General features: G+C 38.5%; 1 protein-coding gene across 1 annotated transcript in view; it reads right to left on the bottom strand.

The window, feature by feature from the left end:
• Positions 1–7,219: 7,219 nt before the first annotated feature.
• The window catches only part of LOC134141023 (probable tRNA methyltransferase 9B), a 31,528-nt gene continuing 16,288 nt past the window's right edge, over positions 7,220–22,459 (bottom strand). The window contains exons 3-4 of the mRNA XM_062576887.1: positions 21,216–21,389; positions 7,220–8,729 (exon numbers count right to left, since the gene is read on the bottom strand). Of these exons, the coding sequence (XP_062432871.1) occupies positions 7,690–8,729; positions 21,216–21,389 (1,214 nt within the window). The 3' untranslated portion in view covers positions 7,220–7,689. The remainder of the gene's footprint in view (positions 8,730–21,215; positions 21,390–22,459) is intronic.

The following is a 22,459-nucleotide window of genomic DNA, read 5'->3' as shown; positions in this document are numbered from 1 at the left end:
GTACCACATTCCAGCCACAATGGATGTGCTGGGCCTATGCTGAACATTACCCACCTCTCTTTCGGAGTTCAAGTGGGAAAGGCAGTACAAGTATATTTTTAAAGACTAAATAGCATGGGACCAACTTCTGGATGATCTGCTTCTTAACTGATTTCATCTTTTGAGACCTGCTTAGAGTTGCCTCTGACTGCATGCTGAGAGGATTGCCCTTGCTTTTATCCAGCATCACCTCCTGCTAGATCAAAATGAAAACTTCAAGCTACTTCCACACAGGTGGAACTTGAGCACTGAGCAAGTCTAACAGGTTGCACAGGAGTCAGTTTCATGCTAGCATTGAAAGCCAGAGGTGAAAATGATTAACAAAAAATGATCAACAAACTAAAACCAGCAACTATTCTATTTAAAACTTCTGTTCTGCAAAAATCAGCTATGCAAGGGGTATAAAGATGAATTCAGGCCTCTTTGATCTGTTTCTGAAGTCTGTGTTAACTTCTGGGAGAAATATTAAATATTTTTTAAATCAGACTTTTCAGGCATCTGAGGTAAAGTAAATAACGCTACTCAGCATTAATCATAATAGGAATATGATCTGAGTGGAAGGTTTAAAGATATTTTATTTGTAAGTTCATAGGAGCAAAGCTGACATGAGAAATGTCCCCTTCTCTACTGAAAGGCACCCTGATTATTACAGGTTAGAAGCTAAGGTAGATAAGGGAAGAGTTCATTAGAAGCTAAGCTAGATAAAGAGTTCATTATCACAAATTTCCCTTCAAGTGCAGAAAATTCAAGATTATTATAGTTCATTGATATAAAATAATAGGAGTAATCTGTCTTGTTGGAAAGAGCTCTTGGTATGGCTGAGCAATCTTTAATCCTTCTTCCTTATGCATTTTTTTTCCTGCACTAACAATTAGTGTTGCATGAATTTACTGCATTGGATTTCAACCAGTGCCCCATAACAGAAAACCCAGAGTTGTAGTCTGCTAAATAAAAGTTGCCTTAAGATGACAGTGAAATGTGCTTATAGTTCTTGAAAGTCTAACTATCTTTACATTCCTTCTCTCCATATTAAACATAAATATATTAGTATGCAAAATTAACCTTTATTGTTAGATGTGGCTTGCAGGATAATCATTAGTATATCATGGATGTTGCATGTCAAGATTTAGGTATTTCATAACAACAACATAACAATCATTAGTTGTAACCACAAAATGACCAGGATTAAAGAGTTTGCTATTAACTTCAATAGGTCAAAAAATTCTTTTTTTTTTTCTCCTGTCATGAAATAGAGAGGATTTTTTTAATGGAGTGAGCAGGAATACAACACTCTCTCAAAATAGTAGTAAAAGTATAATTTCAAAACAGTAAAACTGTAATTTCCAAAAACGGCCAATTGTAAGTAAAAGCTAGCTCTCTCACCTGTCTTCATGTCAGTCCATGGGATAGGAAGGGCTGAGGAAGGAGCAGCTCCAGCCTTTTTATTAACATCATCCACTGCAGCAAAGATTCAGAGCCTGGTTTGGTGCATGGTAAGGCACAGGGGAGGGGAGGAGTCCTGTGATACATATAGGACTACTGTATGTCAATGAGAAGAAAAAGAAAAGGCCCTTTCTCCTCTGCCTGTTTCCCTGCTCTGAAACAGAGTAGTGAGCAGATCTTCAAGTAGCTCTAGCACTTCTTCTCCAGGCTTATGTGTCTATCGAAATTTCCCAACCAACAGTACCTGGCTCCTCCTGCTTACTTCTGCAATACTTCTCAAGCCAGAGCTGCCATCTTTCATTCCCCTTGGGTCCCAGAGCTCCCTTTTTCTACACAAGCACACCACAAGTTCCATTGCTGAAATCACTCAACCCATCTTCCCACACTGAGACCTTTCTGCCAGCTTCTCCTTTTTCGCCTGTCTTGGGCGTGTACCTGCTCTCTCCTCATCCTCTTTGGCTGCGGCTTGCAAGACTTGTACTTCAGCAATGCTTCCTATAAGAGCCAAGGTCTGCTGCCTGCTTCTGATTTAACCAACACATGGGCCATGCTTTCCAAAGAGTGTTCTGGCTGGATCCTTAATTCAGGGATAAGGAGGATGGGAGAAAACATGTATGAATGGAAGGAAGAAAATCTTTCCACACTATGTCAGGAAGCAGCAAGGGCAGGCTGAGCTGCAAGGGAAGGGGAGATGGGAGCTGAAGTTTATGACAAGGCCAGGGCCCAGTCCTGCAGTGCTCAAGCAAGGCGCGCAGGGGAGGCCCAGTGATGGTAGCACTGAGCACCTACAATGCCAGGCAAGTCCGTAGAGATGAGGTGGGTCTGAGCTCAAGCTGGGAAATCATGTTACGGGCTGGATCAGGCCCACTGAGAATACCTTGGGTTAACCCAGCCAGGTGATGGACAGGCCAGAGTGATGAGGTGTAGGGATTAGGGGGGATCAGATCTTGGCAATGCCTCTCAGCAAAGCTGTTGGCAGCCTTTCCCTGTGGTCCTCGTGGAGAGGGGGGCAGCCCTTGGCTACACGGTCTCTAGGTGGCCCTGAGCCCACACAGACAAAGCTGGGAGGGAAGGCATTTGGGGTCCTCCCTGACGCAGCACTGATTGCCGCACGGTCACCTAATCCTTTAGGCTCGAGGGTACCCTGGGAGGTCACCTTGCCCAGCCCTCTGCTCCAAGTAGGCTCAGCTCATGCTTTGCTAGTTAAGGTTTCTCTAAGGACAGATATTACACAAACTCTCTAGGCAAGCTATGCCAATGTTTGCATGCCCCCACAGTAAAAGTTTTCTACTAATTTTCTCATTTCTAAAAATTTCTATTTGGAACTTTTTTTTTTCCCATTTAGCTTTGTCAAAGAACACTCTGTTCAGCTATGCTGATTCTCTGTCACATCTGCTCAGCTTTCAGCATATTAAAATGGAGCAGTGTTGAGCTTTAAATGTTTTATGTTTGAATGCTGCCTGAATATGGGGGCAAGGGGAGAGGGCTGGTGGGGAAAAAAAAGCTTCTGAGCTTTATCTGGAGGATGTTTGTATTTTACCAGGAGACTGCTTTTGTAGAAGGTGCCTTTCCTGTTTGCATTCCCATATGACAAGCTGGCACATCTTTTAAAATACCCCTTTCTTGGGTATTTTTTAATCTTCTTTCATGGCACTGTATACATTTATAAAGATAAAAAGGAGGTTTGGGTCTAGGTAATTGAGGACTGAGAGATGAAGATCTACTGTCCTGCTTCTTCTTTTGGCAGGCTTAGTGGAAGTGGCTCAGAGTTTCCCCTAAAACATTTTCTTGCCCAGGACTGTTTACTTCACTGAATTAAATGCAGTGCTGATATTTTGAAGTCTGTGACAGCCAGTGAGCGGACACAGTCTCACTGTAGCTAACTGTTGTCAATATGGATTTAAATGAAATTATTCTATAAGCAAACTGGAGATCTTAAAAAAAATGCAAGAGTATGTTCATGTGAAATGATTTGTATGTGCCAAATTATGAAAGTGACAATTATCATAATCCTAGTCACAATGAGAACCGAAAAGCATGCTAGTAAAGCAAACATTTTGAGAAATCTATTAGAAGTTTTCTATGCTTTTTGCCACTTGGCATCCCTCTGCAAAAGGTTGTTTTCAGTCTTGGGACTGAAAAGAAAAGAAAGAGGGAAGAAGCAGACAAGGACAGATCCTGGGGGAAGGCAGATATACTGATTAATTGTATTTACATTTCAAAGACAAGTTAACTGCTGTGCTCTTAATCATATCCTACACTTGGGTTCTCTGCCACACACCATGAATAATACACTTAAGAGGATAGAATAAGGGACCCAACAGGTTTCTTCCACTTTTAATTTCTTGGATGATGTTAATTTGAGAGGTCAGTACAAATGCCTATGGTAAATGACAATTTTAGGTCAGTAATAACTAATTAAGACAGAAAGCAAGAGGGCGGCTAAGGCACTTTCTAACACATCACAGATAACCTTGAAGGAAATGATTAACTCAAACAGAACACATTCTTAAGTGATAGCTACTAAATGATAGTGGAATGATTTCTAAAATTAAAAGAGATGAGGAAAAACGAGTACTGAAACTCTCAGCTGAGTTTTCTCTGGAGGAAGAATTTTGATAATAAGTGGGATTAGCTTCCTTGCCAATTAGCAGACAATTAGAAAAAGAAAGATGTTTACCCAATGGGCAAGAATCTTTTGATAGACTCATACTCATCAGACCTGTTTATGCTAACAGAAGATAAACACTGATGCAGTGTTTATTATAGTGTCTTAGCTCATAGTGTTATCGCTACTGAAGGGAGCAGCACTGGCTGCAGCTAGTGAGCCAACTTCACATAATCTCAGCAAGACTCGATGAGTTGATGTTTAATGTGGCAAAGCTCGGAACAGTGGACTCTGTGCTGTGCTCATGGGGCCGTGGATGGCTAGGGACTGTATCTAAGTGGCCCATGGAAGGTATGAGGATAAGCAAACTAGCTGTTTGTCACCTCTGTGCAGGAATCTCTGACACCTGGGGAAATTTATAGGGACCTGAAAATCAAAAAGAAAGACATGGCTTTTATTAATATTAGTACTTCCAAAGGTGATTGTTACTGGTAAATCAAAAATGGTATTAGAGACACTGGAAGCTTTTCTGAAAATGTCCCTTGGACATATGAGGCCTCAAATCAAATGACCCTAACTTTACAGTGGTAGATGCTGTAGAGAAGAGTTGATCTAGGATGCTGCTTTTTGTCCATTTCTTAACAATGAAATGTGCCATGTGGTTTCTACAAAACAGGGATATGTAGGTAGCATTACTTGGTCAAAAGGGGGTTAGGGGAAGAATCTGTCTGATCTTACTGTTGTTCATGCTCATTAGTCCTCCCTTTCAGTTTAAAAAATAAAAAATTCTTAGGGTAGGATCCAACTGTTTAACTTAAGCATCCAAGAATTCATTGTCTAAGCCTAACATTTCACCCTAAGCTACTTTTGTAAGCAACAGAAAGAAGCAAGCAGGTGCAAAACATGTGTTCTCTAATCCGAACAGCTGTCCAAGGTATATTTCATGACTCATCCTCTAAAGGGGCTATCTCTTTCCATTGCCACTCTACAGGCAATATAGAGCTCTGAGCTAGGTTTAAAGAGCTACATTCTGGATGCCTAAATTAGGCTGGAGGAATTGCACCCTTCTATTCTAAAATCCAGCTTAAAAAAAGCAAAATGTATGGAAAGGACAAGAGAAAAACAGATAAGGAATAAGCACTGCTGTGGAGTGCAAGTTAGGAGGAGTTCATGTTACACCGAATGCCAGCATTTCTCAACTGTATCCCCTATCAGCTCAGGGTAGCACCTGCCCTGAGGACTGCAAACAAATGCAGGCTGTGGTGCAGACACAGAAGAATGAGCTTGGAGTCCTCAATTTGCTACTGACACTATGATTAAAATAGCAGTTTCAAGTAGAATGTATAGCTGCATAACATTTGTGAATGTGCAGCAACATGAGAAAGTATTAACATTACCTCTATCCTTCCAACCAAATCCAAGCTGGTTTTACTTTCTTTCCTTGCATAGCTATGGCCCTGTCCTGTGACAGCTTCATTTGCAAGAGGCTGAATTTCCTCTGAGCTTAGAAAGCACTCTGCACCTTTCACAGGCATGAAAAGCCATCATGTGTGGAAGCATGTCCAACCCATGCCTTAAGTAGCACTCTGCTACGTAAGAAGTGGGCCTTTGCAACTGCAGTTTATTTAATCCAAAAAAACCCCAACATTAATTCTTCGCTGAAAAGGACAATTGTTAGAGACACTGACAGTTGCCCCCAAATTAAAATTCCTTCCAGTTAGGCTACATGCTCTGTGACATGGATCTTGTTTAGGAAAAACTGTGGAGCAGGAAGAGCAAGGATCAGCCTTAGCAGAAATCTATCAGTGACTTAGGGAAGATCCTAAGGAAGAACTGGAGACAGTGCTGGAGCAAGCTAAATATTTTTCCCATGTGTTCTGTGGGTTAACAACCTGCTGAACACTAGAAAAACACATGATGCAGAAGCTCACACTTCAAGCTCAATGTGCTGCTGTTGCTGTTTAGTACAAACTGAAGTTGCATTAAAAAATAGGGCAATCTATCAAGTCCTTCTGACAATGGAACAAATGAATAAAATGAAGGGAAGAGGGTGTTCAGATCAGAATGGCAACAACATTTCATGACTGAAAATTATTTTTTTTCACTTCCACAAAGATACTAACATTTAGGAAAAAAAAAAAAAAAAGAATCCTGCAGAGGCAGTTATTATAGATGGAAGAGACTGATTAGCTCCTCCAGCTTTTCCCTCCTGAAAATGCAAGATGTATGATACAGCAGGCATGAACTCTGTGGGAGGAAGTAAAGGAAATGTGATTACAGATATTATATCCAAATTGAATTAAAGCTGCACTAAAAAAACTCAGATTAGCGTATGGTTCCATGCTACTTTTGCAAACGTGATATGCATCTGCTACTGACAGACACATAAAAAATATGCAAGAGCATATCTCTCAGAAAACAACATTGATCGCTGACTTGCTGATTCATGAATCTGCAGAAACGAAGGTAGGAAATTAAATTATGGACAGATTTCCCTAGCACATACATAATCACTAACAAAGCAGGCACGTTGCTTGGAATTTTTGTTTGTTTGTTTGTTTTTCTTTTAAACCTTTATTCCATTTTATGTGACCTTAAGCAAAGTTATTTACCCCAATAAATACACTTCAGTAGCTATAAAAACTCAATAGTGAACCTGAGTTTTGCCAAAGGTGGACCAATAGAAAAAAGCATTATTATTGCATGCTGATGTTAACAGATCTTTTCTCAGTTGACTAACAGTCATTGGAACACTTTTCTGCGCTATTCCCTTTCACTGTACAGATTTAAATTAGCTATTAAATCCTTATGGCTTCTCCACATTTTGCTGACAGTGAGAAAGAAGAATTTAGTTTGAATATACATGTCAAGCTCAGTTTTAAGACTAATTTTTTGTCATGTATTGGCATATATGGCATATATCTGTTTGCTTTCTTGGCTACAACTGTTACTAGGCAATGAGAAAGATTTCCAGACTGTGTGACAGTGTCATCCGTTACTGTCCCTATAGAACAGTTCTCTGTTCTCTGAGAACTATATACATACCATACATATGGTAGTTCTTGTAAAAGACTGTCTGTCTAGTATGACTAGAAGTTTCATATATGCTGACAAAGTGAACTGTAATAAAAAAATACATCTTTCAATTACTTCCCATGTTATGTTACATCAAGTGGCAGAGTACAATAAATTCTAAAATAAAAATTTGACATGACTGAGTATGTAGTTATAAATGAATAACAAAGACTTTTAATATACACATAAAAAACAACCCAGCAATCCACTTCCAACTATATTTCACCTTTCTTAAAGCAACAAAACACAGCTGGCAGCTATTTATTAAAAGCGATCAGTGTGCTAAAATGTGCTCAGTATGAAATAATACCTGTAGAAAAAAAATTCAATAGAAATGTATTTTAAGAACAAAATCAAAGTAACAGAGCCCGAGAGTTTCAAAACACTGCCCTCCTCATACCCCTCTCAGCCCCGAACAAACTCAAGGCTATGAAAAGCTTCAGGAAAGATTTTCAAAGGCACTGAGGTTTCAAAAGGAAGAAAGCCCCTAAGTGTTCTTTGTATGTTCAATAAAAAGAGTTCCCCTAGATCTTCCACACTTCAGTCTTTTCTGCAATCACACACCAATTTGCATGGTCAAGGTATGAATCAATAATATGTAGCTCAGGAATATGACGTTCTATCAGTTCAACCAACTCCCCTTCTTTAAAAACATGGTAATACCTTAGACAGGCCCCATTCGGACCCTGCTGCTGTCTGCTCCTTGGGCTCGGGGCACACTCTTTGACTGTTTTCTGTGGGGAGCCACCTATTCTGGTCTTGTTCTGAGGTTCGCAGAAAGCTCCTTGTTTTGGGTGATGATCTATTTTAAGCTGTTTTCTGACAGCTAATTCTTTCTGATGTGAAATCAGGTCAGGTAAACACACTCTGCTGCAATTGCAAGTAGTATCTGCCGCCATAGGGAGCTGTATAGTCTCTTGGCCTAATTCTGAGTAGCAACTTCTGAATGCCTTGGAGCAATGTGACATGGGCAGCATAGGTTTAACAGCCATTTCGAAAGCTATTGTATTTTCAAAACTCTGTTTGCAGTGTAGAAAAAAGTTGGAAACGTTTTTCAGAAAGCCATGCTCTCTGTTTTTTTCAATTCTCTTTTTTCTGTTTAATTCATTCAGCTGAACACTGTAATTGCGATACCTAATGAGCTCTTCTTGGTGCCACTGATTACCCAAGTCTAATACTGAGTCAAGTGATCTTGAGAAAAGAGACCATCTCAGCGACTTATCAAACACTGTGCATAGGGTTTTCTTCCCCCCTCCACAGGAAGAACTTCTGGCTTTCCTATATACGTCTAAAGTCTCATTCAAGTTGTGGCAGCACTGGTTCAAAGCCAGCTTTTTCTCCTTGTGAAGAATTGATTTTTGTATTCCAGGTGAGCATGGATCACCCAAGGAGCAGGAGGGAGGTGAAGGATTCCAAGGAACAAAGATATCTTGCTTTTCGAATCTTCTCCGTTTTTGCTCCATTGCCCACACATATATCATTATCTGGCCTCCTACTCTCAAGATGCGAGCCATCTCCTTTATCGCTCGCATGCGTCTCTCTTTCGTTGAAAAATGGTGAATCACTAGAACAGAACAGATGAGGTGAGTAAGTATCCCTCAAGACACTAACAAATAGAGTATAAGGACAAATACTGGTTCTGACACACCGGCAGCCAGTGGTTTGAACCACAGGACTGGATCATTTATCTTCTATTGTGCTACGTGTTATTCTCTTAATATGTGTTATCTCTAATACATGAGAAGAGTTTGTAATACTCTATTTTAAAAACAAGGTAGAATTTAGAAATACATTGACACAAATGACATCTTTTAGGTCAACAATAAACAGTACAGCAGTCTCATTTTCTCAATAAAAAGTTACCACTTGGTTAATGGCAAAGCAACCTAGCCATTTTTAACCCTCACTTAAGGCTCATCTGTAGTCTGAAAGAAGCACTTCTGAAATCAAGTCCATCCATGGTCTTGCAGCAGCAGTGCTAGTGATTCTGCTAAGATACTTATTAAAAAAGAACTAAGCTAAGGCTGCCTATTCATTTCTCTTTTGTTATCGACAGACATCAAACAATAAAGCAGTAGAAATGTCTAGTTACAGTCTTGGATACATTTAAATCATTAACATAAGGGTGAAAGACAGTTTTAGCCAATTAGCAGCTGTCTAGGTCTGCCATTCACAAGCATTTTCATGAAAATTAAAGATTAGGTAATCTCACTCTTGCTTGATAACCACATACACCATAAAAACATGCCTGGCTTGGAGAATGCCTCATAATTATCACGGTAAAATTCAAGTAGCAGGAGTTGAGTCAGAACTGAGTTTAGATTTGGCTTTAGTTTAAATAGAAGTTCTTGCCCTCGAAAGGGCAATTGGTCTTAGGAACGCAAGAAATTTGCCCGATGGCAGCTCTGCAGGTAGGCTCCTGCTCGCAGATTGAGGCCGTTCTGAAGCAATTCAAAGCAGGCAGTGAGATGCACAGTGGGACTTCGGCAAAATTTTAGCTGTGCTAAATGAGTGATGCTACAGGAGTACAACAGTATTAAGCAATCCTGAGTTATTGTTGGAAAGGATAAATATTAAAGATACTGAAACAAAGAAAGCAGTAGAACTAGTTGTACTTAGCCAACCCTCTTCTCACATTTTCTTCAGTGGAAATGCCTGTGCCAGATCCTGCAAATATTTCTACATATAACACTTAGGGTGCAATGATGAAATAGTTTTGGGTTATACTATTGAGATGTTGTTTCCCACAGGAAAATAAAAGCTCCTTCAAGGAAAAAGAAATGCAAACTTTTTACTCTTTCTAGAAACATAAAGTATAGAAAACGCTAGCAGAAGCAGTGTGTGTGCAGCACGTCTGAGTCTGCCAGGGTGACCATCATTCACCATCAGATCCATTTTGCTTCAGAAAAAGAGACATATTACAATTACAACAATAACAGCATGAAATCCAGCTGAGATAGGAAAACACTCTCCTTGCAATGAATGGTGCATTCAGTGCCTCTGCAGCAATGTGAGGATCAAAAGACAAGCTTTAAAGAAATACAGCCTTTTAACATTTAGTTATTCAGCTGCTCTGTCTGTATGTTTCACTTATTTAAGATGAACAGAAATCGATTCCAAAATGCTCAGGCCTTACAGAAATAGTTGAGAGTTTAGCATTGAAACATTATGGTCTTTTTAATTAAAAAGGCATCAAGTACCATATCAGGAATTACAGTTTATTAATAAAATCTCATGCTGAGCAAACATTTAGTGTTGCCACAATAAATCTGTGTCATAATCTTAAAAGCTATGGGCGATGTATTACATTTAGAAATGCATAACCCAAGGAAAGAAAGAGAACTTCTTCCTAGAGCATCAAACGATACTGAAACCACAGACCATCACGAGACTTATTGTCCACTGTTGTTTTTAATCAAAGCTGAACTGGTCAGGGACCATGATTCCCACACAGTCACATTCACCTAAAGCAGGCTACTTATTAAGGAATAATTTAATTCCTTTTCTTTACATTAAATTCCTTATATGTTGAAATTGTGTTTAAACTGAATAATGAGGTGCTATTTCAAAGACAGAACTACTCCCTTTAGCTGGCACTGAAGTACAAATATTCACTTAGGGCCTGATTTCATTACAGCAGCAAGATGAGCCTGCTTCTCTACTCTCTTAAACCTCAGGATTTTCTTTCGATTACCCTATCTGTAGCTTATGTTAACGAACCAGTCTGGCAACGCTGGAGCACACAGTAATGGCTCAGATCAGTGTCTCCTGCAACGCCTCCCATACTGGCAAGTAGGAGGCACTGGGGCTGGTATGTCAATAATTTTTCATTAGCTTTTTGAGGTGATTTCACACCTTCTGAACAACACCAAGCAAAGGCCCATAAGCTTGCAAGTGCATTTGTCATAACCTCCAATACTTTAAATTAAAATTACTTTTGTCCTAAATTGCAAGCCTTGCAGATGGTGAAAGTAATATCAGAGCAGGAGAAGCTCTCATTTTGTGTTGGCTCAAAAATGCATCCAGCCCCAGAATGTGGCAGCAGTCAGCACCAGATGTTTGGGGGAAAAAGCAAAGAGAAATTGGTGATCCCCTACTCACTGCCTTCCTCTGGCTTCCCACTGTCGGCAGCCGAAGAATTTCCTGAACCAGAGGTTGGATCTAATAGCCAGTGATGGATCTGTCCTCCAGGAATACTTCCTTGGACTCGCTTGTACTTATCATTACACAAATTAATATGTCAAGAGGATCTGCAACCTAATTATACATACATTTTTTTAAATGATTCCTTCTGTTTTAAATCTTCCCTGTGGTTCTCTTGTCATAAGAAACCATGGAGATTTGCTTGCTAGTCACTAACTTCCTATCAGTTGTAGGTTCCAGAACACTATTACTTCTCTCTCAAGAGTAACAGGATTGATACCCCTCTTTTATATGATACACCTCTTTTCTCAGGTGAAGAACCCTAGCCTGTTTATCTTTCCTTACACAGAAACAGTTTGTACCTTTGATCAGTTTAAGGACCTTGACTAGAGCTTCTACAGCCATTTAGAGATGGAGAAAACCTGAATTTCATGCAATAGTTAAGATATAGTTGCACCAGTTATTTATCTTGTGCCACAGCAATATTTGCTGGATTGCTTTCATTTTTTTTTCTTAATATTTGAATATTTTTTTGAACAGGTTTGAACACTGAGTTAATGTTTTCAGAGAACTGAAAATTATTCTGATAATGATTTCAGTATCTCTTTCTTGAAAATAGGGGCTACCACTGTGAATGAATATTTAGTTATTTTTTCTATGTGCATTTCCTAGCATTTATTGACAAGTATTTTTCCGCAATTTTGCCCTCAGTCATTAGTTTCACATGAGACTCTTTTTTGAAACTCTTTGCAGTCAGTTATCCTGAATAACTCTATGCCATCAGCAGACTTTATCAGTATGCTATTCGTTTTGTTTATAGGCACAAATTTCACAGAAACTAGTTGAACAGCAGCCTTTCTATGGGTGCCATACACCGACACTAAACATTCAACATCCAGTCTTTCAGCACTTTCCACACTTACTGGCTCACATTCTACCCTTCTGGCTTTTCCCTCCAATTTCCTTTAAGTTTCTTCATTTTTGCTAATTAATTCTTATGCAGTGTATTTTTTTTAAGCATTTTTTATTCCTATCAGGAGATTTGATTATGGCTGCATTATGGTCAGTAATAAAAGTTGTTTGCCTTTTGTGGCTTCTCTGATTAATCTTTCCAAGAGGCGCCATGCTCCTGGGTATCATTTGCACAAACGACACAGGGATAATTGTGATTTCCTGATACTGTGTTTTCTGCCCTTGCAGCTCTTGCAGTCTCTCTTAATATTTTGTTGTCATTTTCGCCTTGTTTATCAGACAGCTAGTGATATCCTTGTTATTGTACTGTTGTTTTCTGCAGCTTTTTGCCCACTATCCCTTCATCCAGAAGGTAATCCTCACTCTTTTCCTACCGAACATTCCATGCTTTCTAGCTGCTATGCACCACTTATATATGCTCATAGCAATAGTTAGAAAAAGAAAAAAAAAAAAAAACTTAAATTCACAATAAAAAAGGCTTTCGTGATGGACGTTCATATGTCTATCTTGATCATATCACCATGACATGGATGATAAGGACAAGTAGGAACACATTCAAATTTATTTAATATCCAAACAAATCATTGCAAAAAAAGGAATCTAAATGCAAAAGTATTTGTTTGGGGTGATTTAAAGCATTCATGGGGGGGTAACATGATGCAAAGTAATAATGCAAAGTAATAAAAAATATCGATTTTACAGGAAGCAATTTGCAGAAAAATTAAATTCTGGGTGAACAGTCATGCTCAGCTTCCCAGTTGTCTGTGTAGAGGATCGTGTTTTCAGCCTGTAAAAGTCTTGACAATGATTTTTAGCGATTTTTTTCATAGAATTCTGCTCCAATACCAGTTACTTGCCAGCTCTGCCAAATATGTATGTAATAGGCATCAATTAGATTCTGCTTAGGTGTTTGTCCAAAATCACTGACAACTTTTGTAGCAGCAAGACATTGCTTTGTAGAATAGCAGTTGTTATAAATTAAACACTCCATTTTGGCCATACATTCCCCTCGTATACCTAAAAGTCAAATTACTTTTGTACATGTACTCTTCATTCCTGCCACTTATGTTTTAATGGAAAATTGAAGAGTTTTCCATAACTAAAAGATACATATGTAATTTAGATTTTGCATGGAGGGGGTAAGGAGGACTGGAGAGCATTTCAAAGATTTTTCCTTTCTTCATTTCATAAGAATATAATGAATTGCTCCTTCTCTTAATTTAATACTGTGACTAATCCTACTAAAAGGGATTATTTAGAACAAGCAGACAATGTGAGATACATTTTTATATCTTTCAGCTGTCTTCAGAGAACAAAACTGAAAGCATCAACAACTTTGCCTGAATTTTTTTTAGAAGTCATTTTCAAAATGAGCATTTTAGGTCAGTGATTTAATTTAAACCCTGTTAAATAGCAAAGAAATCTGTGTAATCAGAAATTACTTTTCTCTGTCAAATTTCCTTACTGAAGTTAAATCTCTTTAGAGACATTTGGAAAGTATTTAAGGATCACAGAATCTTTATCTCAGAGACTCTTTTGTATATATTGTACATACACTTCAGATGTCACTTTGTCAGTTCTAATAATAGGAGCAACTGGAACACATATAGAAGGCAGGATTCTAAGTTAAATGTTACTCTTTTCATTAGGATGATATCAAAATAAAGAAGAGATGAAAAATACTAGTATACCAAAGAATTATTTAAAAGACTTCAGTATTTCCATTAAAACTTTTTCTATTAAAAACATAACTCCTTAATTACTTAGACTGGAACATTTTTGCCTTTAACTTTCCCATAGGTATAGCTGGCATTAGCAAATGAGGATACTGCCTTTATAAAAATCATTATAACTATGAAATTTAATTAACTTATTAAAGCTTTGATTCAGGAATATAATTATTTTAAGCATCTGGGTAGCTACACTGGTTTCAGTGGATTTACTTATGTGTTTCTAGAAAAGATAATTCTGAAATGCTTGTCACAAGCACACAGATGTGGGGAGACCTGTACCTAAAATCAGCAGAACAGGTTTATAAGATATGGTCAAGTGGAGCAGCGCTCTTTAAGCCTTTCCCCTCTTTTGCTTTTTTCCAACTGCAAGGCCCCTGTTCTGAGCTCAAATTTCTCCTACCCTCTTCCCACTAACCAAGGTCTGGCTAGAGTTGGTTGGAGAGGACTTAGCCCACAGCAGTACCGTGGTGGCTCAGCTGCTGGACTGACTTGCTGGGATTCAGAGAGCACCGTCTCTCAGTCTTGCTCAGGCAGCTAGACAAGAGTCCAGGGTTACTAAAGCTTAACGTAGAACATACATTGATGGCGCTGGTTTTAAAAAGCTGTGTGATGGATGGCAGAAACAAGCACTGAAGGGATTGTGCCTATCTCTGCTCAGTGTGTTTCCGTCATTTCTCAAGCAAAGTTCATAGTGAAGCCGCGCAGATGTAACAGGATCCAGCTTTGCAGGGATTCATATGGTTTACTTGAGCACCAAATATCTGAGCAGAAATCAGTGACTCAGAAAGTCTGCTCTCTAGTACCACTTAATCTTGCTTGTGCATTTTCCACTACATAGTCATTGTATATAAAGAAGAAATAATGCAAAGAGCAGGGCTGTTCCCTCCAAGATGTGTTCCTACACACTAGGCACAGGGCTGTGCTCCCTCTGCTCAATCTCCTTTTGGCTTTTTTTGGCTGCAGGTTCTAATGGTTGGTGGAGGTTTTCCTCACTCAACACAGCCATTTTTTGGGTGGCTGGGACATGTTCCTGAATATTGGAAATGAGGGCTTGAAAACCCTCAGTTCCTGAGGAAGGAACTGAATCTCACTCTCAGCTTCTGGACGAATGCTCCCATACCAGGCTACACCAAAAAAAAAAAAAAAAAAAAAAAAAAAAAAAAAAAAAAAAAGAAAAGAAAAAAAGCACAATCTCTTCTGGACATATTTAAAAAACACTAAGCTCAGATTCCCACACCAAAGGAGGCCTTGGCATTCTGCATCTTCAGTGAACAAATGTTCAAATACACACTTAATTCAGATACATGAACACCAAGATGTGTCTGTTCAGACATTCCCCAGCTGTACTTACTGTTTACTACAGATTAATTCCAGGCAAGGCCCGGCTCAGTTTCACAGGAGCACTCAAAACTTCTTTTGGGGGCACCCTACTCCTCCCCTGCACTGCACACACACCTGATGCATCTCATCAGGCACTGGAGGCACTCAGCTAGGCATCCACTTTAAGTGTCACATCTCCATACCTATACACTCAAAGCAAGACCTTCAGAATTGGGATTGTAATATCTTATTCAGCAGGAGAATAATTTTGCTGTATTATAAAATGAAAAATTCCGTGCTCAGTTCCTGGGAAGCCTGTTAGGTGACAGCATAAACCTGCCAAAAAAAAAAAAAAAAAAAAGCAAATGTGGAAGCTGTTGAGCCCTGAGTGCTGTTCCTCATTTCAAGACCATGGCTGTGTTGCTTTGCATGCTGAGAGACCCGAGGACTACAGTCATATATTAAAAAGCTGTGCAGTGACAAGCTGTCACCTCTTTTAATGACATGGAACAGCTGGTTAAGACCTTGTAACCAGGTAACATATTGTTAAGAGCATGTAGCTAAGATTTTAAAACAGATATACTGTCAACACGACAACAGTAATAAGACTACTGATGGCCAATTGAGGTCTAAAATAAATAATTACATTTAAAAAGGCTTAACAGGCTCCTGACTGCTAATGTGAAAATTAAACAAAACATAAGGCTATGTTTGGAGTTTATTCTAGTTCTACACTTCAGTAACCTGTAGCAACAAAGGGGAACACATGAGGCAGAGCTGGGTTTTTTTCATGATGCACACTTTTCTAAGAAGAAAAGATTCAGTCAAGTTTTCTGACCTGACCTCATCCTAGGATAACTATACATTATCCTCTGGAAATAAAACTAGGATATTTTTGATAAATCAATTATAACTTGCACGAATATATTAACGTTAGGAACATGAAGATCCTGATTTAAGTAAGTAAGTGAGATACAAGTCAGGCTCCTGGCTGCTGGCTCGAATTGCACTAATACACAACACTGCCAGCTGACAAGCGCAGTGAGAGAAACAGAGTGAATTACAAATAAAGCCTGCAAATTTCAACCCCAGGCTCCAATTGTCATCTTGGAGCTTCTCTGCGTCTATAAGAATTTGCCATAGTTTATTTAGGAATAAATGTATTATTTGCATTAAATAAAACAGTAACACTGATGAGCCCAAAGCTGGAATCAGGGCCTGCAGATGTTTCAAAAGAAGCAAAGGTCCATGGGTCACCTTATCAAAACCAGAAAATCCCACTATGGATGGCATTAATCTTTTGCCTCTGAACCCTCTTGTGATATTCAGACTTTATTAGTAATTTGCACCTCTAACTTTCATTAGGGAGGGCAGCTGGCTGCTGTGAGAGGAGCTGTATTAACATTAAACAGTAATAGAATATAGGACAGTCAATGATTTTTTTTTTTTTTTTTCCAAAAAGACCAGGTGGCCTTTAAATTAAAATAGATAAAGAAAAATAGATGTAGTTCATTTTCTGGCTCCAAGGCAGAGTTAAGTACTTGGCAAAATCTGACAGATATTGGTCTAACCTGCCTTTAAAAGCCTCTTAATAGCTGAAGTAAATAACCTTTGCTGCAAGTTAAGATGATTATTCATTTTTCTTTCCTATATAAAGGAAAGATTAGCTTTCTGTAAAAATCTTGTATATGAAGACTATTACATTTCCCTCAGCCTTTTCTTTTTTTTTTCTTGACTAACTAAACCTGGTTCCTTCAGCTTCCTCTCCTAATTAATATTTTCTAAGCTTAATTTGTTTATAGTGTCTCCATTCTGTAGGCAAGCTCGATCCCCCAAGACAGATACCATATTCCAAGTAGGACCTCAAAGGAACCAAGCACAGGAGAGTAACCAGTGTTTCTGTCTTCCATACAGCAGTTCTGTCACCATCTCTCAGAATGATATTGGCCTATGGTCTACCTGGCCTGACCCTTATTTCTCATTTTGTTCATTTAACATTTCCTTCCCAAGCATGATACTTCCTTCCTGTTAGTTTTTGTATCTCATCTTGTTGATTTCAGGCAATCTCTCCATCGTTTGGATTTCAGATCCCATCTTCCAAAGGAATTGTAGCTCTTCTTACGTAGGAGTCATTCACAAATTGTTTAGCACACTCTCCTGCCTGCCATCAAAGTTATTCATCAGAATTTTGAATGGAAACAGATGTAGGATGGATCCCAAGAGAATCGCACTTGAAATGCCTTCTGACTGGACAGTGAACCACTGATCCACTCTGAGAATGATTCTGCAGTCTTATGTGTTGCCATATTCTTAACTATATTTACTTATTTTACTTACAATGTCACGAGAATCAAGCTATACCATGTCTGTTCCTGCTATCCTGTCCATAGGGATAGTACCCCGTTAAAGAAGGAAAGAAGACTGGCTTGTCAGCTATGTTAACTGCTTCCCATTCCCTTATTATTCTGTATTTTCTTGCACATTAAAATATTTATCCTATTTATTCTAATTTCTTTGCAGAAACATGTATTTGCTTTCTCCACTTTCTGGAGATCTTAAAGATAATCTGCCAATTCAGAGACTGCATCAGTTAATCTTCAAGTAGTTTAAGATGAATTTCATGATTTTCTCACAGTTTGTATTACTTAACTTGCCTAAATATTGTTTAACTTCTTATTTCCTTTTTTATTCTAAACTCCAGTCCCTGGTTAAACTCTGCCAACTAGCTGATGACCATAATTATTTTTTCAGGAAGACCAAAGAAAAATACACTGGCCATCTCCAGCTTTTTCTCTGGCATCCATTATTTCCTTTTGACGAATGGACTCATATTTCACTTGTTTTTCTCTTCCTTGTGTGCATTTATAAATCTTTTACTAGTGTATTCATGTTACGCTATAGCCACTCTGATTTTGGTCCTTCACACTATCCCTTATAATTATTGCTAGCTGTAGCTCTTCTTTTTATATGAGTTCTCAATTTTTATGGCATTAAAGAATTCCTTATGTTACCATACCAGACACTACTAAACTCTGCTTTCACTGGGAAGGTTGTTTGTTGTGCCTTTAATAGTGCTTTTTTTAGGGAATATCATATTCTACACATATTGCCTTTTTGCTGGAAAAAAAAATTTGAAAAACTGTTAAAATGTATTCCCAAGTGATCCTTATGAGAAATGGAATTTAGCAGAACTGGCAGTTAGTAACGATATACCTATATGATAAAACTCAGTGCTTTGCAGAAATATCCAGGGCTGTACAGAAATAGTTTGTGGGGTAAAGAAACAATATGATGATGGCATTTCAATGTTACACTCCTGTTAATTAGCTCAATAATGCAATATAACACTAATATGATCCTGTTTCTCACACTATCACTTAATTTCCTCTTACTCGGAGTGTATCATTGAATTTTGCCATTAAGACATAACCTTGTAGAATAAAGAAGCTCTCCTGAACTTTTTACTTGGATTTTTGTCCCCAAGAGACTCTCCACCCCTCCATAAAGAATTATATTATTTGTAATTATGCAGACTACATTCACAGACAGTGTAAACTTGAAGATTAGACAGTTTTACCTCCCTTAGATTCTCCTCAATTTCTCTGTTACATTACTGCATAACTAAAAGATCAATATTAAACTGAAGTTAATTTTCACATATTGCTATTAATACCAAGGAAAGTCATCTGATGCTATTCACCATTTTTTTACCACTGGGGTAAAGAGGCTGATTAAGATAGTTCAGTAATAAAAAATAATTCTACTGACTTGAGTATGTGACTAGCATACCCTAACAAGAGGGGAAAATATTATGTCTTCATCTTTGCATTTGCAGGAAAGAAATTATTTATCTAGATTAATAGAAAAGTCTAGAAATAGAAAAAGAATAGAAAAGAAATGTGAGAATACCAGTATTTATGTTGCTGACAGGCCACACACTTAAAAACGATGATTTGTGTTTTCAAAATCATTGATTAAAAAATAAGAAATATGTAACTAAATCAAGGAGAGGTTTATTTGCCTTTCTTGAAGCTTTATAATGCATCCAAGCCATATTTTTCAAGCTTTTTTCAGCAGTAATAAGGAATCATGATCTTTGGAGCATGACCTCCTATGGTTCCTGCATGATCTGTCATGGTTGTGGATGTGGCAGAAAACTTTGTAATTTGCAGCTATGTTATAGTCCCTTTTAATGCAAGGGCCACACTCCATGGCCATCTGGTTTGTCCTGTTAGTGCCTTCCTGCATCTCACACCGCAGCCATGAAAACAGGGCTTTCAGCTTTCTCTGGATGGGAAGATCTATGGTTCATCGATGTCTCCAACAGTAACCTCACCCCAGCTACCCTGCTTTTGTGCAGTCTGTATCTCATAAATAGTCTGGGGACCCAGAGACACCAATGCTTAGAAAACATTTGCGCAGTGCTTACATAGCCTCTTCAGCAAATCAGGCTTGCCCAGCGCTTCCTTCCCCTGGTTCTCCTTGAGAGATATTGATACTGATATTACTTCAACATGGCAGAGGAAGTGAAAATCTAATAATAAGGACCGTTAGCTATTGGTCACTTTTCTTAATTCATGACTGAAAGGTTCTTAGACAGTGTAGTAAAAGTGGTTCAGAGCCCTGTTGAATGATGTACCAGAGACAATCAATAATGCGCTCTTGAAATACCACCAAATGTCAAATTATATGACATGGACCTGGACTTGAAAAGTAAAGTTCCCTAGAGTTTTAAAAAAAGTCACTTGAGATATGGAGAAGAAGCTGTGTAAGACTACTTGCTAACTTCAAGAGATATGAGGTATTAACATTTTACTTTGATTTAACAAGATTTAGAGAGCTTCACTCTTCCTAGTTTATGAGAAAAAGAAAATCAATTTTGTTCAGCAGGGTAGTTTGTTTTATTTCCAGTAGCGTCCTTCTTTTAGTCAATATAAGTTTAGTACCTGACTTGTAGAAGTTGGGTGAGTAACTTCAAGACTCCCAAAACAAGGGAACCCTCAAAATTTAAGAGGAACTAGCAAGGGGTAAAGCTACAGCCACAGTAGCATTCAAAATCTGCCTTAAAAATGGCAAAGACAGATAGTTTCTCTATCATTAGTCAGGTTGAAAAGGGCAAATAAACAAAAAGGAAAAATCTTAAAAGATGAGGAAAGGACATTTTAAGGTGGCAGTTGAAATAAGTAGTTCTGCTTGCTTTGTCACTGGCTCCTTCTTCTTCTGAGTTATCCCTCTTCATTGTGCTGAAAGAAGTTTGCCAGAGTGAAGCAGTGGCTAACTGATACAGCTAAAAGCAGCATTTTTATTTTGCTGGGTTATTTTCCAGGCAAGTCGGTGTCAGGGTCCTTCTACTTCATAAGCACAAAAATGACGGTATTGGCCAAAAGGAGCTGGAGTATAGGAGTGAAAACAAGTGTCTGGAAAGCTCCAAAATATTTGGCTGTAAGGGTATTAAATACTCAACCAGAATATGCTCCGGTTTAGCCCTTTCCACAGTAGTTTCCATTACAAGAAATTCCCCAGGTGTTCCTAAGAAATGTTATTATATCTTCCTCCTGACAGAGCCAACATTTCAAACTTGTGCCATGTCATAAAGCATAAATAAGGCTCTCCTTTCCTTTTTTCCACATTATAGTTTAGCTGTGCTTGCACAAGAATATAACTCAGCTTGTATCCGTATGACTTACTCATTTTGTAGCTTTTCACTGTGAGTTTGCAATAATATAAAATTACTGTGGTAATATAGATTTCCCTGGCCTACACAGCCCGAAAGATTCTGTTGCTCACTGACAAAAAAACTTAACAGGGGCTGCAAAGGCAGCCAAAATGCTTTAGACCCTTTAAAGGTCTAGCCTACAGAAGCTGACAGTACACAAACTTACCAGCAATGGATAAGACAGCATCAAAGCACTCACTTCGATACGGCAGACACAGGCTGTGACATACCATTACTTCATGGCCTTCATTTCGTGCCGATTCTACCAACGGGAAACAGTAATCGCAACCCAGTTTATAGACCTGAGAATTGATATGAAGGTATTTGCCGTTTCCACAGCCTGAAGAAAGAATGAGGAGAAAGAAAGGTGGTCATCTGGCGTCTGTGCAAAAGGTAATGAGCTCCTGACATTAGCGATGACGTACGCCCTCGAGTGGCCTCAACAGTTTGAAATTCTCTACCATTTTAAAGAAGACATGATTGCGGTGGAATTCAGATTATTTTTTGCCATTATAGTTCAATGAGCACAGACTGCTCAGTTCTCTCTGCTGCCTGACAGGAGGTGTTCAAGTGGGATTGCTAGGGTGCATTTACCGTGGCCTTCCCACCACATACAAAATCAAAACCATTTATGGTAATGATGCTACTGCAATTCTACTTGTAAGAGTCACAAAACACTAAGTGAAAGCATCATGCAGCGGGAGCACAGGGCTAAATTATTCCTGTGTATTGAAATGCTTGTAGACAAGCTAGGAGGCTAAGTAATTAAGTCACTATTAGACCCAACCATTAAATCCACTGTTTGCTGTTTAACTACTGCTAATTGCTGTCACCATGACAACAACAAAGCTCCCTTTTCTGGTATCTCCATGCAGTTTCCTATTCATGATGGGAGTTTTGGACGTGGAAACTTAGACCTTCTCAACTTGAAAGACTTCTTATGTTGAAATAAAGGCACACATCTTTAGATAAGAACCATTTTAATGACAATAGTAAAACAGATATTATTTAAAAAGTTGATAATCTGTTTTTAGAATTATCTGGATCTTAGCACAAAATCAGTGCCTTTTAAAGTAGACTATCAGTTTTAAAACCTCCCTTTCTCACTTGCGTCATAAAAATCATCATTCAGATTAAGATCAGAGAGGTAAATGCATGGAACCAACATAATAGCGTTTACCTTGTACAGATCTTAGTTCACATCCTGTTTACGGCTATGCTTACATCAAATATTAAGCTTGGGTCAGAGCCCAGATTTTATCCCTAATTTAATTTTTTTTAAATTACATTTATTTTGGAGCCTTCTAAATGTTTAATGTCTCTGTTTAGGTTACAGCCATCCCACAGTACCTATTCTGAAACCCTGTGTGGGTTCCTATGTTCAGTGTGGAGCCTCCCAGCCCTGTCAAT

This window comes from Rhea pennata, chromosome 1 (assembly GCF_028389875.1).
Source record: "Rhea pennata isolate bPtePen1 chromosome 1, bPtePen1.pri, whole genome shotgun sequence".
Lineage (NCBI taxonomy): Eukaryota > Metazoa > Chordata > Aves > Rheiformes > Rheidae > Rhea > Rhea pennata.
The sequence above is the reverse complement of the archived record's forward strand: the minus strand, read 5'-3'. Positions and strand labels throughout refer to the sequence as shown.